Raw genomic sequence first — 15,369 nt, 5'->3', positions numbered from 1 at the left:
CTTAACTTTAATTATTTGTTCATACTTTATTTATTTTATAGTTTATTTTCAATTCTATTTTATCTATTTGTTTATAATTTATTCCTTTTTATTTTTTTCTAATTTTAATTTTATTTGTTTATACTTTATTTTATAGCGTATTTTAAATTTTATTTTATTTATTTGTTTATATTTTACTTATTTTTATTTTTATTCTTATTAGTTTGTTAATACTTTATTTATATTTTAATTTTTCTTTTGTTTCTTTGTTTATACTTTATTAATTTTTATTTTCTTTTTACTTTCTTTCTTTCTTTCTTTCTTTCTTTCTTTCTTTCTTTCTTTCTTTCTTTCTTTCTTTCTTTCTTTCTTTCTTTCTTTCTTTCTTTCTTTCTTTCTTTCTTTCTTTCTTTCTTTCTTTCTTTCTCTTTCTCTTTCTCTTTCTCTTTCTCTTCCTTCCTTCCTTCCTTCCTTCCTTCCTTCCTTCCTTCCTTCCTTCCTTCCTTCCTTCCTTCCTTCCCTTCCCTTCCCTTCCCTTCCCTTCCCTTCCCTTCCCTTCCCTTCCCTTCCCTTCCCTTCCCTTCCCTTCCCTTCCCTTCCCTTCCCTTCCCTTCCCTTCCCTTCCCTTCCCTTCCCTTCCCTTCCCTTCCCTTCCCTTCCCTTCCCTTCCCTTCCCTTCCCTTCCCTTCCCTTCCCTTCCCTTCCCTTCCCTTCCCTTCCCTTCCCTTCCCTTCCCTTCCCTTCCCTTCCCTTCCCTTCCCTTCCCTTCCCTTCCCTTCCCTTCCCTTCCCTTCCCTTCCCTTCCCTTCCCTTCCCTTCCCTTCCCTTCCCTTCCCTTCCCTTCCCTTCCCTTCCCTTCCCTTCCCTTCCCTTCCCTTCCCTTCCCTTCCCTTCCCTTCCCTTCCCTTCCCTTCCCTTCCCTTCCCTTCCCTTCCCTTCCCTTCCCTTCCCTTCCCTTCCCTTCCCTTCCCTTCCCTTCCCTTCCCTTCCCTTCCTTCTCCTCACCTTCTCTGGGCTGAGCAGGAGCTGCTCCTGGAGGAATTGCACGGGGCTAGCAGTGGGATTTGCCCTCACCCCTGTTCTCCCCACCCCTCCAGGCCTGTCTGGGAACCCCACGGACCTGGAGAAGCGGCGCCAGGCCTTTGGGCAGAACTTCATCCCCCCCAAGAAGGCCAAGACGTTCCTGCAGCTGGTGTGGGAGGCGCTGCAGGACGTGACGCTGATCATCCTGGAGATCGCAGCCATCGTCTCGCTGGGGCTGTCCTTCTACCACCCCCCGGGAGGGGACAACGAGCGTGAGTCCCGGGGCTGGGGACACCGGGCTCTGCCCCCTTCCCTGGGGGGATATCCTGGGATCTGCCCCAATCCCTGTGGGGATATCCTGGGATCTGCCCCTTCCGTGTGGGGATATCCTGGGATCTGCCCCATTCCCTGGGGGGGGTATCCTGGGATCTGCCCCATTCTTTGTGGGAACAGGGGTTTGAGATGGGGACTGTGGGATCTGCCTGGTTCCATGTGGGGATGTCCTGGGATTTGCCCCATTCCCTGTGGGGATATCCTGGGATCTGCCCCCGTTCCTTTGGGAACAGGGGTTTGGGATGGAGACTCTGGGGTCTGCTGCCGTTCCTTGTGGGATGACTCTGGGATCTGCTCTGTTCCCTGTGAGAGCAGGGGTTTGGGATGGGGACTGTGGGATCTGCCCTCATTCCTTGTGGGAGCACTCTGGGATCTGCCCCTTTCTCTGTGGGGATATCCTGGAATCTGCTCTATTCCCTGTGGGGATATCCTGGAATCTGCTCTATTCCCTGTGGGGATATCCTGGAATCTGCTCTATTCCCTGTGGGGATATCCTGGGATCTGCCCCCTTCCCTGTGGGAGCACTCTGGGCTCTGCCCTATTTCCTGTGGGAACAGGGGTTTGGGATAGAGACTCTGGGATCTGCCTCTGTTCCTTGTGGGAACACTCTGGGATCTGCCCTGTTCCTTGTGGGAGCACGGGTTTGGGATGGGGACTGTGGGATCTGCCTGGTTCCCTGTAGGGATATCCTGGGATCTGCCCCATTCCTGGTGAGGGGACTCTGGGATTGACCCATTCCCTGTGGGGATATTGTGGAATCTGCTCTATTCTCTGTGGGGATACCCTGGCATCTGCCCTATTCCCTGTGAGGGGCCTCTGGGATCTGCCCTGTTCCCTGTGGGGATATCCTGGGATCTGCTCTGTTCCTTGTAGGAGCAGGGGTTTGGGATGGGGGCCTTGGGTGGTGGCATCTCCCCATCTTTGGGGTCTTTGAGGGAGGACCAGGTATCCAACGGGGAGTTCTTTCAGGGCAGTGTTTGGGGTTATCCAATGGGAACTCTCTCGTGTGGGGTTATCCCAATGGGAATTCTCTCCTGTGGGGCTATCCCATGGTTTCTCTCCCAGCAGTGTTTGGGATATTCCATGGGCTCTCAAGCAGGAATTCCCTGCTCCAGGCAGTGTTTGGGGTTATCCCATGGGGAATTCTCTCATATGGGGTTATCCCATGGGCTCTCTCATATAGGGTTATCCCATGGGTTCTCTCCCGGGCAGTGTTTGGGGTTATCCAAGCAGGAATTCCCTGCTCCAGGCAGTGTTTGGGGTTATCCAAGCAGGAATTCCCTGCTCCAGGCAGTGTTTTTGGTTATCCCATGGTCTCTCTCTGGGCAGTGTATGGGGTTATCCAAGCAGGGATTCCCTGCTCCAGGCAGTGGTTTTGGTTATCCAAGCAGGAATTCCGTGCTCCAGGCAGTGTTTGGAGTTATCCAAGCAGGGATTCCCTGCTCCAGGCAGTGTTTTTGGTTTTCCAAGCAGGGATTCCCTGCTCCAGGCAGTGTTTTTGGTTATCCAAGCAGGGATTCCCTGCTCCTGGCAGTGTTTGGGGTTATCCCATGGTTTCTCTCCCAGGCAGTGTTTTTGGTTATCCAAGCAGGGATTCCCTGCTCCTGGCAGTGTTTTTGGTTATCCAAGCAGGAGTTCCCTGCCCCAGGAAGTGTTTTTGGTTATCCAAGCAGGAATTCCCTGCTCCAGGCAGTGTTTTTGGTTATCCAAGCAGGAATTCCCTGCTCCAGGCAGTGTTTTTGGTTATCCAAGCAGGGATTCCCTGCCCCAGGCACTGTTTTTGGTTATCCCTGGTCTCTCTCCCGGCAGTGTGCGGGCAGTCCACGGGCGGCGTGGAGGACGAGGGCGAGTCGCAGGCGGGCTGGATCGAGGGCGCTGCCATCCTGTTCTCGGTCATCATCGTGGTGCTGGTGACGGCCTTCAACGACTGGAGCAAGGAGAAGCAGTTCCGGGGCCTCCAGAGCCGCATCGAGCAGGAGCAGAAGTTCACGGTGATCCGCAAGGGCCAGGTGATCCAGATCCCCGTGGCCGAGATCGTGGTGGGCGACATCGCCCAGATCAAGTACGGTGAGTGGGGCTGGGCTCCCCCCTTGGAGACTCTGAAGCAGAGTAGAAACTTCCCAGAGTGGAAATTCCATTTTGATTTAGGTGAAATGTACGTTTATGAGTTGTCTGTAGTTAGGAAACAGCCTGATTGCAAAAGTCTAGGCTCGGAGAAGCTATCACTACAGGACACAAAAGAACACAAGCTGTTCTCAAGGTGAAGAAGAAAAAAGGAAGTTTATTTTCTGATTCTAACATTTATAGTTTTCTAAAAGTGACAGTGGATTGGAGGGTGACAGTGCCACCTCTCCAATGACACTGGACAAACCAACAGTGCATTGTGGTGGGCGACATCGCCCAGATCAAGTATGGTGAGTGGGGCTGTGCTCCCCCCTTGGAACTCTGAAGCAGAGTAGAAACTTTCCAGAGTGGAAATTCCATTTTGATTTAGGTGAAATGTACGTTTTTGAGTTGTCTGTAGTTAGGAAACAGCCTGATTGCAAAAGCCTAGGCTCAGAGAAACTATAGGACACAAAAGAACACAAGCTCACACCACTGTTCTCAAGGTGAAGAAGTTTATTTTCTGATTCTAACATTTCTAGTTTTCTAAAAGTGACTGCAGACTGGAAGGGTAACAGTGCCACCTTCCAATGACACTGGTCAAACCAACAGTCCCTCAACGTTCTCCTCCTCCATAAAGGAATGCAAAACAATGAGTTATTTACAGAAAGTGTGTGAGAAAGCTCACTACAAGAATGTCAACATCAGAAAGCTTAGAAAATCTTAAAAAACCAGAGTGACAAGAAACTGCTTCAGTGAAAGACAGAGATGAAGGGGAGGAGACAGAAAGTGATAGAGAAAGACAGAGAGACTGCTGTGAGAGCAGGTCAGCCTGACCTAAGAATTCTTTGTGATAAAGAAGAACTAGCAGCAAATGTCACGTGAAATTTGTAAAAGTGAAGGTGTATAAACCAATTGTGAAATTTTATGCATATTTATTTTTATTTTTTGCATATGTATTGAGAGGGGGATAAAAAGGGACCTGGAGTTCCCAGAGGTACCCATGTCGTTTTAGGAGAATGATTCCCACACGTGTCCAGCACTGTAACAAACATCCTGGCTTTAGAACTTCCACAAAAGTTGTGGAGTTTTGATTATCTCCACAAAACACCTCCTCCCTCCTTCTCCAGCCCTTCTTCCTTGAGCACAAGCAGCAGCTCCTCTGGTTGCTCCATGGAAATGGTGCCTTGGAGGTGATGGAGCTCCATGGCAGCATTTTCATGGAGTATCCATCTCCAGTAACCAGTGGAGCTCCACTCACCTTCTCTCTTTGCCCTGGAGCTTTAAGGAGCTGCTGCATCATAATTAATTTATTTTATTAGTTTGTGGTAGTTTATTTTCCCAACCTTGTCCCTGTTGAGGGTGTTTCCTTATCCAGGAGATGTTGAGGAATATTTCCTTGTCCAGGAGGTGCTGGGGAGTTTTTCCTTATGCAGGAGGTTTTGGGGAATGTTTTCTTACCCAGGAGATGTTGGGGAACATTTCCTTACCCAGGAGATGTTGGTAAATTCTGCTATCCAGGAGATGTTGCTGGATATTTCCTTATCCAGGAGTTGCTGGGGGATATTCTGTTATCCAGGAGATGTTGGGGAATATTTCCTCATCCAGGAGATGTTGGGGAATATTTCCTCATCCAGGAGATGTTGGGGGAGCATTTCTTTACCCAGGAGGTTTTGGGGAACAATTCCTCATCCAGGAGATGCTGAATATTTCCTTGGCCTGGATGTTTCCTTATGCAGGAGCTGCAGCCCCTGGGATCAATCAGGGCCTGCTCCTCGTTTCCCAGGGGGAATATTCCTCCCATTCAGGAAGGAGATTGATCCAACACCGTGTTTGTTTTCCCAAGGGCCCAATTCCACACTTGGCAGGTGGATGTGGTGGATTTTGGATGCATCAGGAGCTCTGGGAAGGATTCATTAAAACCAGATGGGGAAACACCGAGTAAAATCCTCCCCAGGAGTCTTCAGCAAGGATTTGGGAGCTCTTGGATTTAATTTGATTACACCTGTCCCTCACAAACCCCACCTGCTGCTTCTCCTCCCTCCAGAGCTGCTCAGAGCCTGAGTTTTGGATCCTTTTGGAGCATTCCTGGCATGGGGCAGGCAGGGCTGAGCCAGGCTGGGCTGATCCCTGCTTTTCCTCCTCTCCAGGTGATCTCCTGCCAGCGGACGGGATCCTGATCCAGGGCAATGACCTGAAGATAGACGAGAGCTCACTGACTGGGGAGTCAGACCAGGTGAAGAAATCCATGGATAAAGACCCCATGCTGCTGTCAGGTGAGGGCTCAGGGATGGATGCAGGGCTGGGATGGCATCAGGGTGGGCTCTGCTCTCAGGGAGGTGTCCAAGGCCAGGCTGGATGGGGTTTGGAGCAATACAGGGTGGAACAGGATGGGGTGAAGGTCCCTTCTGAGCCAAACCAGTGTGGGACTCTGTGGGATGGGAGCTGGGAGTGTCACCTGTGTGCCCATGGCATCGCTGCCCTACCAGGTACCCACGTGATGGAGGGCTCGGGCAGGATGGTGGTGACTGCCGTGGGCATCAACTCCCAGACTGGGATCATCTTCACCCTCCTGGGAGCAGGAGGAGAGGGGGACGAGGAGAAGAAAGTGAAGAAAGGTAAGAAAATGCCCTGAATTTACCTTTTCCTTCCTTTGTCCCTTTCCTGGGATGCATCCACAGGCTCCTCACACATCGGGGTCAGCTCCCCTGGCCCAGGCAGGAACAGGGAGAGGTTGGGGGTCCCTCCCTGTCCCCTCCACCTGGTTCCCCCCATGCTCCCAGACCTTCTTCTTTCCATCCTGGAGCTGTGGGGTTGGGGGATCAAGGATCCCCCAAGAAGAGGGGCTGGTGGCAGCTCCCCTGCAGTGCTCCTTGCCCACCCCATGGAGGTGCAAGGTGAGTCTTGGGTGCCCAAAGGGTGTTTTTAACCCATCCAAACCCTGCAGGACTTGGCTGAGGATGTCCTGAGCATTCCCTGAGCTCCCTGGGGGAAAGGAGGGGATGGCAGGAGGCAGTGGAGGGGTGGGACAGCAGCCAGGCCGAGATGTTCCCATCGTGCTGGGTCTGGAGCTCTCTCCCACCTCAGCTTTCACATCCAGCTGCTTATTCCCAGCTGGGGAAGCTCCCTGTGTCCCTGATGCCCTGCTCAGGCCTCTCTGGGGTCAGGCACTGGCAGCAGCACCAGGCTGGCACTGCCAGCTGCTCCGGCATCCCCGCGCCAGGGAGCCCTTCCCGGGAGGCAGTGCCAGGTGGGAGAGGCTGTGCTGGCTGCCAGCTCTGAGCTGGATCCTCAGATCTGCAGCTGGATCCTGCCTTCCCCAGCTCTGCAGCTGGATCCTGCCTTCCTCAACTCTGCAGCTGGATCCTGCCTTCCCCAGCTCCCAGTTCTGGATGTAGATCCTGCCTTCCTCAGTTCTGAACTGGATCCTGCCTTCCCCAGCTCTGGAGCTGGATCCTGCCCTCCCCAGCTCTGAATTGGATCCTGCCTTCCCCAGCTCTGGGTGTGGATCCTGCTTTTCCCAGCTCCCAGCTCTGGGTGTGGATCCCACCTTCCTCAGCTCTGGAGCTGGATCCTGCCTTCCCCAGCTCTGAACTGGATCCTGCCTTCCCCAGCTCCCAGCTCTGGCTGTGGATCCTGCCTTCCTCAGCTCTGGGTGTGGATCCCACCTTCCCCAGCTCTGGGTGTGGATCCCACTTTCCCCAGCTCTGGAGCTGGATCCTGCCCTCCCCAGCTCCCAGTTCTGGATGTAGATCCTGCCTTCCCCAGCTCTGAACTGGATCCCACCTTCCCCAACTCTGGGTGTGGATCCTGCTTCGCCAGCTCCAGGATTTGGGAGCTTGGATCTCCTGGGTTTGGCTGCCACCATGGAGGTGGCAGGGCAAGGTGCCCTGGGAGTGGCACTGGGAGCTTTCCCAGCCTTCCAGCTCAATGGATTTGGGAGCAGAGCAGAGCAGGTCAGGGGGTGTCACCAGTTTGACCCCACTGGAGCTGTGGGGTGACATAAAGCCCTTGTCACCTGAAGCTGGGTGAGGTGCAGCAGCTCTGGGCACCCCCATGTGCCACCTGGACAGATTTTGGGGGTCACACCTCCCTGCTCTGGGTCTGATCTGGGACAAATCTGTGCTTCCTATCCGGGCCTGATGGCAGCAGAAGGGAGGGACCTGGAGCTGCAGGAGGCTTTCTTCTCCTGAAAATCTGCTCTGTGCCTTCTCCTCCTGAAAACCTGAGGCACCTCCAGCGCCCTGGAGGCACTGCTGGGGTCTGGGGGTGATTTACAGGTGGGGAGAAGCAGAACCCTTGGGACAGGGGTGCCCAGGGCAGCCTGGGAGCTCCGGAGCCTCGAGCTGTGTGTGGACCAAGGCGTGGTGGTGTCCAGAGGGTGCCCACAGGAGTGGGAGCATCCCAGCTGCAGGGGGAATGTGGCTCCTTGTGCTCAGCCCTCCCCCCTTTCTCTCTTTGAACAGGTAAAAAAGGTGGAGCCCCCGAAAACCGCAACAAAGGTAACGCCAGCCTCTCCATCCTTTGAACAGCACCACACTAACTACCAAGCATTCCTCTCTCCTTCCTCCTTCTTCCTTCTTCTTCCTCCTTCCTTCTCCTCATCAGTCTGTGCTCTTTGCTGCTCCGGCGGGACTCTCGCCTCGTTTCTCCAGGACAGGGTGCAACGGTCCCGTGGTGTCCCCAAAACCCCGACCCAGGGCAGGGGGTGCCTTGCTGGGACTGCCCAAAAACAGAGGCCAGACCAAATCAAAGGGGAAAAAAAAAGCAATTTTATTTCTTGAAAGGCCTTCAGGTACATTTAGGGCTGATGGAACTCACCCAAAAATGGACCACAGGTCACGGGGTTTTCACACTTTTATAAGTTTGGTTCATTTGGATATTGGGGGTTAATTTTCCAATTACAGCTTCAGGTAATGAAACCATTGACCCCAAATTTGCTCCCCCAACTCCCTTTTGTTCCCATCTCTTAGGGCCTGAGGCAGTGAGGTGGTGTTGATTCCCAGGCCTGGAGAGGAATTGTGTAAAAATGGGAAAGCAGCAACTCACACTGGATATGGAGTTTAGAGTTACACACTGAAGAACTGCAGGATTATAAATGTATGGAAAAGATAAAAGCCAAAATCCTGAGGCATCACTGGGATGAACTTTCCCATTGTCCCTACATGGGGAAAAGCCATTTTTCAGGGAGGACTTCTGGCAGAGCATCCCTTCCTTGGGATAATTGCATGACTCCCAGCAGGGATTTGGTGATTTTTAAAGCTGTCCCTGCACAGGGTTGGCGTTCAGGGCAGAGCTGGAGGTGCCCTCCTGGCATTCCTGGGATGAGATCTCCCATGGGACATTTGCACCCTGTCCTGCCATGGCCTCGACTCCGTGAGCGTCTCCTCGCCAGTGTTTCTCACCCTGTTCTTTGCAGGCTGTGGAGGAAGCCCCATTTCTGCACCTCTCTCTCCACCCCTCTCTCTGTTTCTCTGTTTCTCTCTCTGTTTCTCTCTCTCTCAGCAGTTTGAGTTGCCCTCCTTGAGTCAGCTGTGTCCGGGTGCTTTGTTGTGTCCGTGTCGGGTCCCTTGTCACCGTGGAGCTGCTCCGGGGTGGCCTCCAGCCCACGAGGGGACAGGTCCCGGGGTGGCCCTGGGGCCACACCAGCTCAGGAGGAGCCTCTGCTGGGCTGCCCATCCCTCTCCAAAGCTGCCAGCCTTGGGTTTGCCCAGGGCAGCCTTCCAGCTGGGTTAGCCCAGTTTTAGGAAGGGGAAGCTTGGCTGTCTCGGGTCCCAGAGGTGGATGGCTCCAGGCTGGGATTGGAGGATTCCTGGCTCCCTGCTCTTCAGTTTCCATCCCAATTTCTAACCTTCCCCTCCATCTCACCCCTTCCCTTGCTGCTGGGCTGCCCACAAGGCTCTGCAGAGGTGGCACTGGGGGACCTGGGGACACTGGAGCATCTCTGGGCTCATCCCAAAGCACTCCCAGTCCTCTACAGGCTTAGAGGCTGCACGAGACCCCAAAATCTGGCCTGGAGGGTCTCTTGCAGAGGTGTGACGGTGCCAGAGTCACCCCTGAGGATCCCTGATCCGTGGGCAGGGGGTAGTGACAGGAAAGCACCCCAGAGAGAGGTGGCAGGGCCCTGGACACGGAGCTTCCATGTGCTCGGACGCGTGTGTGCTCGGGAGTGGTTCTTGTCCTGGATTTCTCTCTCTCTCTCTCTCTGCCACCACCATCCTCCTCCGTGGTGTCCTCCAGCCTGGCCTGGGGCTCTCCTGTTCACACCTGGTGTCTTCTTTTACCCCCCCGGGCTGTAGCTAAAACTCAGGATGGTGTGGCCTTAGAGATCCAGCCCCTGAAGAGCCAGGAGGGGGTGGAGAACGAGGAGAAGGAGAAGAAGAAGGCGAAGGTGCCCAAGAAGGAGAAGTCGGTGCTGCAGGGGAAGCTCACGCGCCTGGCGGTGCAGATCGGGAAGGCAGGTAAGTGACAGTGACAGTGACAGTGTCCCCAGAGCTGGTGGGGAAGGGCTGACCCTGTCCTGTGTCCCCTTATCTCATCCTTGTCCCTATTCCCTGTGTCCCCAGAGCTTGTGGGGATGGGCTGTGCTTGTCCCCAGTGTCTCCAGAGCTGGTGGGGAAGGGCTGACCCTGTCCTGTGTCCCCTTATCTCATCCTTGTCCCCATCCCCAGTGTCCCCAGAGCTGGTAGAGAAGGGCTGTCCCTGTCCCCTATGTCCCCAGAGCTAGTGGGGAAGGGCTGTGCTTGTCCCCAGAGCTGGTGAGGACGGGCTGACCCTGTCCCCTGTGTCCCCTCCATCCCCTGTGTCCCCTGACCTCGTCCTCATCCCCAGGGCTGATCATGTCGGCCATCACCGTCATCATCCTGGTGCTCTACTTCGTCATCGACACCTTCGGGGTGCAGAAGCGGCCCTGGCTGGCCGAGTGCACCCCCATCTACATCCAGTACTTCGTCAAGTTCTTCATCATCGGCGTCACCGTGCTGGTGGTGGCCGTGCCCGAGGGGCTCCCGCTGGCCGTCACCATCTCGCTGGCCTACTCTGTCAAGGTGAGGCCTGGGGTGAGGAGGGACGGCTGGAATTATCAATAAATAACCCAGTATTGTGGACAGGATGTGCCTGAGCTTGTCTGGCCCTGCTTCTGAACCAAATTGTGACAGCTGTGATGTTTCACCCCACAGACACTTTGGGCCGGCTGGGTGTGTGGTGTTTCACCCCACAGACACTTTTGGCTGGTGGGTGTGTGGTGTTTCACCCCACAGACACTTTGGGCTGTGGGTGTGTGGTGTTTCACCCCACAGACACCTTTGGCTGGCTGGGTGTGTGGTGTTTCACCCCACAGACACTTTTGGCTGGCTGGGTGTGTGGTGTTTCACCCCACAGACACTTTGGGCTGTGGGTGTGTGGTGTTTCACCCCACAGACACCTTTGGCTGGCTGGGTGTGTGGTGTTTCACCCCACAGACACTTTGGGCTGTGGGTGTGTGGTGTTTCACCCCACAGACACTTTGGGCTGGTGGGTGTGTGGTGTTTCACCCCACAGACACTTTGGGCTGGCTGGATTTGTGGTGTTTCACCCCACAGACCCTTTTGACTGGCTGGGTGTGTGGTGTTTCACCCCACAGACACTTTTGGCTGGCTGGGTGTGTGGTGTTTCACCCCACAGACACTTTGGGCTAGCTGGGTGCTGCACTGGGCCTGTGGGGACAAGTGCAGGCCTGCAGGAGCTCTGGTGGTGCTGGGATGGAGCTTCTCCCCATAACAGGGGCTGCTCCTCAGGTTTCCCTCTGTGGAGAAGCTTTAAGGCGATGGTGAAGGAAAGGAGTCGGTTCTGATGGAGGGTTTGGATCCAGAGCTTTATTCTGGCCCACAGGCCTCTGAATGCAGCACCAGCTCCAACAGAACTCCCCAGTCCCGTGGTTGCTGTTCCTTTGAACCCCTTTTAACATAAACAGTGGCATTATGTCTGGTAAGCACAAAGGCAGTGGCCACATTAGCAGCAGGATCATAGGTGACATTTACTGCAGTCTACCAGGACTGAAACTTTTCAAAATCAATCGCATTATCCCAGACAACTTTCTGTGAGGGTGACAGGGGTGAGCTCAGCCCTGACCTTCTCTCTGCTTGCAGAAAATGATGAAGGACAACAACCTGGTGAGGCACCTGGACGCCTGCGAGACCATGGGCAACGCCACGGCCATCTGCTCGGACAAGACGGGCACGCTGACCATGAACCGCATGACCGTGGTGCAGGCCTACGTGGGGGACACCCACTACCGCCAGATCCCCGACCCCGAGGCCATCCTGCCCAAAACCCTGGACCTCATTGTCCACGGTGTGGCCATCAACTCTGCCTACACCTCCAAGATCCTGGTGAGCTGTGGGACCAGAGCTTGGGGGCGTCCTGATGACTTGGGAGGGTACCTGGAATGCAGACTGGATGGAGTTAAAGGGATAAAGTTTATTAAATACAGTGAGAGTGACCTCAGAGGTGGTGGGGAAGGGCTCTCCCTGTCCCCTCACCTTGTCCCTGTCCCCTCACCTTGTCCCTGTCCCCTCACCTTGTCCCTGTCCTCTCACCTTGTCCCTGTCTCCTCACCTTGTCCCCTGTCCTACCTGCCCAAGGTGAATCTTCAGGAGTACAGTACAACAGCCCAGCCATGGCTCCACCCAAGATGGACACCTGGCCACGAGTTTTCACATTTTTATAAGTTTTGCTCCATTTCCATATTGGGGTTAATTGTCCAGTCACAGCTCCAGGTTGTGCAGTCCCATCCTCCCAGTTTGCTTGCCTCAAGTCTCTGTTGTTTACGCTTTTTGGGGCCAAAGCTGCAGTGGTGTCCTTGGTTCTGGGGCTGGAAAAGGATTGTTTGGTGTGACTGAGCTGTGAGGAGAACATGTGAAGTTCAGAGTCATATCCTAATGCAGTACAGAGTCTGGAAAATACAAAAGCTAGAACTTAAGGCATTGTTCCTTCCATCCATCCATCCATCCATCCATCCATGCATCCATCCATCCATCCATCCATCCATCCATCCATCCATCCATCCATCCATCCATCCATCCATCCATCATTCTGTCCATCCTTCCATCCATCATTTCATCATTCTACCTTGTTCCACACCCGGGTTTGGCATCCTTCATCATTTCTCCCTCCTTTCTGCAGCCACCAGAGAAGGAAGGGGGGCTTCCCCGCCAGGTGGGCAACAAGACCGAGTGTGCCCTGCTGGGCTTCGTGCTGGACCTGAAGCAGGACTACCAGGCTGTGCGCAACGAGGTGCCCGAGGAGAAGCTCTACAAGGTCTGGAACAGAGTAGAAATTTCCCAGGGGAGAAATCATTTAGGATTTAGGTGAATTACTAAGTCTGGAGCTTGCTAGCATAGATGAAATGTGCAGTTTTAACTTGTTTGCTGTGCTCACAAAACTGCCTCAGCTAAGGAAAAAGAATGGGAGCTCCCAAACTAAAAAGGGAGATAAGAGGGGCCCCTTGAACTTTGAAACAAATGTGAGAGCCAAAGCTGAAGCTGCAAGAGACAGAGTGACCAGAGAGTTCTCTGTACAAGTTTTAACACAAAACCAGTAAAATGAATATATATGAACCTATAATGTATAGGACCTATAGAACCTATATGAACCTATAATGAATATACATAAACCTGTAATGAATAGGAACTATAGAACCTATTTGAACCTATAATGAATATATATAAACCTATAATGAATAGCACCTATAGAACCTATAAGGAATATACATAAACCTATAATGAATGGAACCTATAGAACCTATAATGAATATACATAAACCTATAATGAATAGAACCTATAGAACCTATAATGAATATGCATAAACCTATAATGAATAGCACCTATAGAACCTATATGAACCTATAATGAATATACATAAACCTATAATGAATAGAACCTATAGAACCTGTAATGAATATGCATAAACCTATAATGAATAGGACCTATAGAACCTGTATGAACCTATAATGAATATACATAACCTATAATGAATAGGACCTATAGAACCTATATGAACCTATAATGAATATACATAAACCTATAATGACTAGAACCTATAGAACCTATAATGAATATGCATAAACCTATAATGAATAGCACCTATAGAACCTATATGAACCTATAATGAATATACATAAACTTATAATGAAGAGGACCTATAGCACCTGTATGAACCTATAAGGAATATACATAACCTATAATGACTAGGACCTAAAGAACCTATATGGACCTATAATGAATATACATAAACCTATAATGAATAGGACCTATAGAACCTATATGGACCTATAATGAATATACATAAACCTATAAAGAATAGGACCTATAGAACCTATATGGATCTATAATGAATATACATAAACCTATTGTGAAACTCTGCATATGTACAAGTAAGGAGGATAAAAAAGGTTTGGGAATTCTCTGGGGCTGATCTTTAGGAGGAATGACCTCACACGCATTCAGGGCTGTAGTAAACACACCAGCTTTACATATTTACAAGTTATGGAGTTAAGTTTTGGGGTTTTTTTCCCCCACAAATCAGGTCTACACCTTCAACTCTGTGCGCAAGTCCATGAGCACGGTGCTGAGGAACAGCGGCGGCGGCTTCCGCATGTACAGCAAGGGCGCCTCTGAGATCATCCTGCGCAAGTAAATCCTGCTGCTGCCCCGGCCCCGGGCATTCCTGGGCATCCCACGGGGCAAGGGGGCATGGGGTGGGCGCTGGGAGCTGCCCAGTGGGGTTTGGGAAAGCTGGAGGGAAAGGGGGTGTCCAAACAGGGTGCCAGGAATGGGTTTAGGAAATCTGGACGGGGCTGTGAAAAAGGACAGCACCTTTTTGTAGATGGGGTGCTGGGAATATGTCAAGTAGTTTTTAGGTGGGTTTGGGAAAGTTGGAGTGGGTTGTGGAAGAGGAATGCCCCCTTTTTTTGTGGATGGGGTGCCAGGAATGTTGCCAAGTGGTTTTTGGGTAGATTTAGGAAATGTGAGGGTGCACTGAAAAAGGGACAGCTCCTTTGTGTAGATGGGGTGCCAGGAATGTGCTGGGTGGTTTTTGGATGGATTTAGGAAATCTGGAGAGAGCTGTGGAAAGGGGGGGTGTGTCCCTTCTATAGATGGGATGACAGGAATGTGCTGAGCAATTTTTGGGTGGATTTAGGAAATCTGGAGTGGGCTGTGAAAAAGGAACAGCCCCTTTTTTTGTGGATGGGGTGCCAGAAATGTGACAATGCCTCACCTCCGTGTCCCCTCAGGTGCACCAAGATCCTGGACAAGAACGGCGAGCCGCGCGTGTTCAAGGTGAAGGACAGGGACGAGATGGTGAAGAAGGTGATCGAGCCCATGGCCTGCCACGGGCTCAGGACCATCTGCCTGGCATTCCGGGACTTCCCTGCGGGTGCAGAGCCCGACTGGGACAACGAGAGTGAAATCCTGTCTGACCTGACCTGCATCGCTGTGGTGGGGATCGAGGATCCCGTACGGCCCGAGGTACCAAATCCCCCCTGGCCTGGGCTGTTCCTGGCCCTTTTCCTGCTGCTCAGGGCTGGGATCCCCTCAGGAACTCCAGCAGTTCCCCTGTTCACATCCCTGATGTTTCCCCAAGGAATTCCAGCAGCTCCTCTGTGTCCCCAATGTGTTTAAAAAAAGACTGGACATGGCACTTGGTGGATTAGTCTAGTTGAGGTGTTAGGGCATAGGTTGGACTCGTTGATCTTAGAGGTCTCTTCCAACCTCATTATTCTGTGATTCTGTGAATTCCAGCAGTTCCTCTGTGCCCCCAAATGATTCCAGCAATTCCCCTGTGCCCATCCCTGCTGTACCCCAAGGAATTCCACCAGTTTCCCTGTGCCCATCCCTGAAATTTCCCCAAGAAATTCCAGCAGCTCCCCTGTGTCCATCCCTGGTGTTTCC

General features: G+C 52.3%; 1 protein-coding gene across 3 annotated transcripts in view; it reads left to right on the top strand.

The window, feature by feature from the left end:
- ATP2B4 (ATPase plasma membrane Ca2+ transporting 4) overlaps window positions 1-15,369 on the top strand; it is a 62,562-nt gene that overhangs the window by 31,293 nt on the left and 15,900 nt on the right. For all 3 annotated transcript variants that reach the window (XM_058039906.1, XM_058039904.1, XM_058039905.1), the window contains exons 3-13: window positions 1,077-1,274; window positions 3,145-3,402; window positions 5,589-5,714; window positions 5,928-6,056; window positions 7,905-7,940; window positions 9,738-9,899; window positions 10,270-10,484; window positions 11,565-11,807; window positions 12,601-12,735; window positions 14,003-14,109; window positions 14,712-14,946. In XM_058039906.1, the coding sequence (XP_057895889.1) occupies window positions 1,077-1,274; window positions 3,145-3,402; window positions 5,589-5,714; window positions 5,928-6,056; window positions 7,905-7,940; window positions 9,738-9,899; window positions 10,270-10,484; window positions 11,565-11,807; window positions 12,601-12,735; window positions 14,003-14,109; window positions 14,712-14,946 (1,844 nt within the window). The remainder of the gene's footprint in view (window positions 1-1,076; window positions 1,275-3,144; window positions 3,403-5,588; window positions 5,715-5,927; window positions 6,057-7,904; window positions 7,941-9,737; window positions 9,900-10,269; window positions 10,485-11,564; window positions 11,808-12,600; window positions 12,736-14,002; window positions 14,110-14,711; window positions 14,947-15,369) is intronic.

The sequence above is a fragment of the Melospiza georgiana genome, chromosome 23 (genome assembly GCF_028018845.1).
Source record: "Melospiza georgiana isolate bMelGeo1 chromosome 23, bMelGeo1.pri, whole genome shotgun sequence".
NCBI lineage: Eukaryota > Metazoa > Chordata > Aves > Passeriformes > Passerellidae > Melospiza > Melospiza georgiana.
Note: the sequence above shows the minus strand (reverse complement) of the source record. Positions and strands in the feature narration are given on the sequence as shown.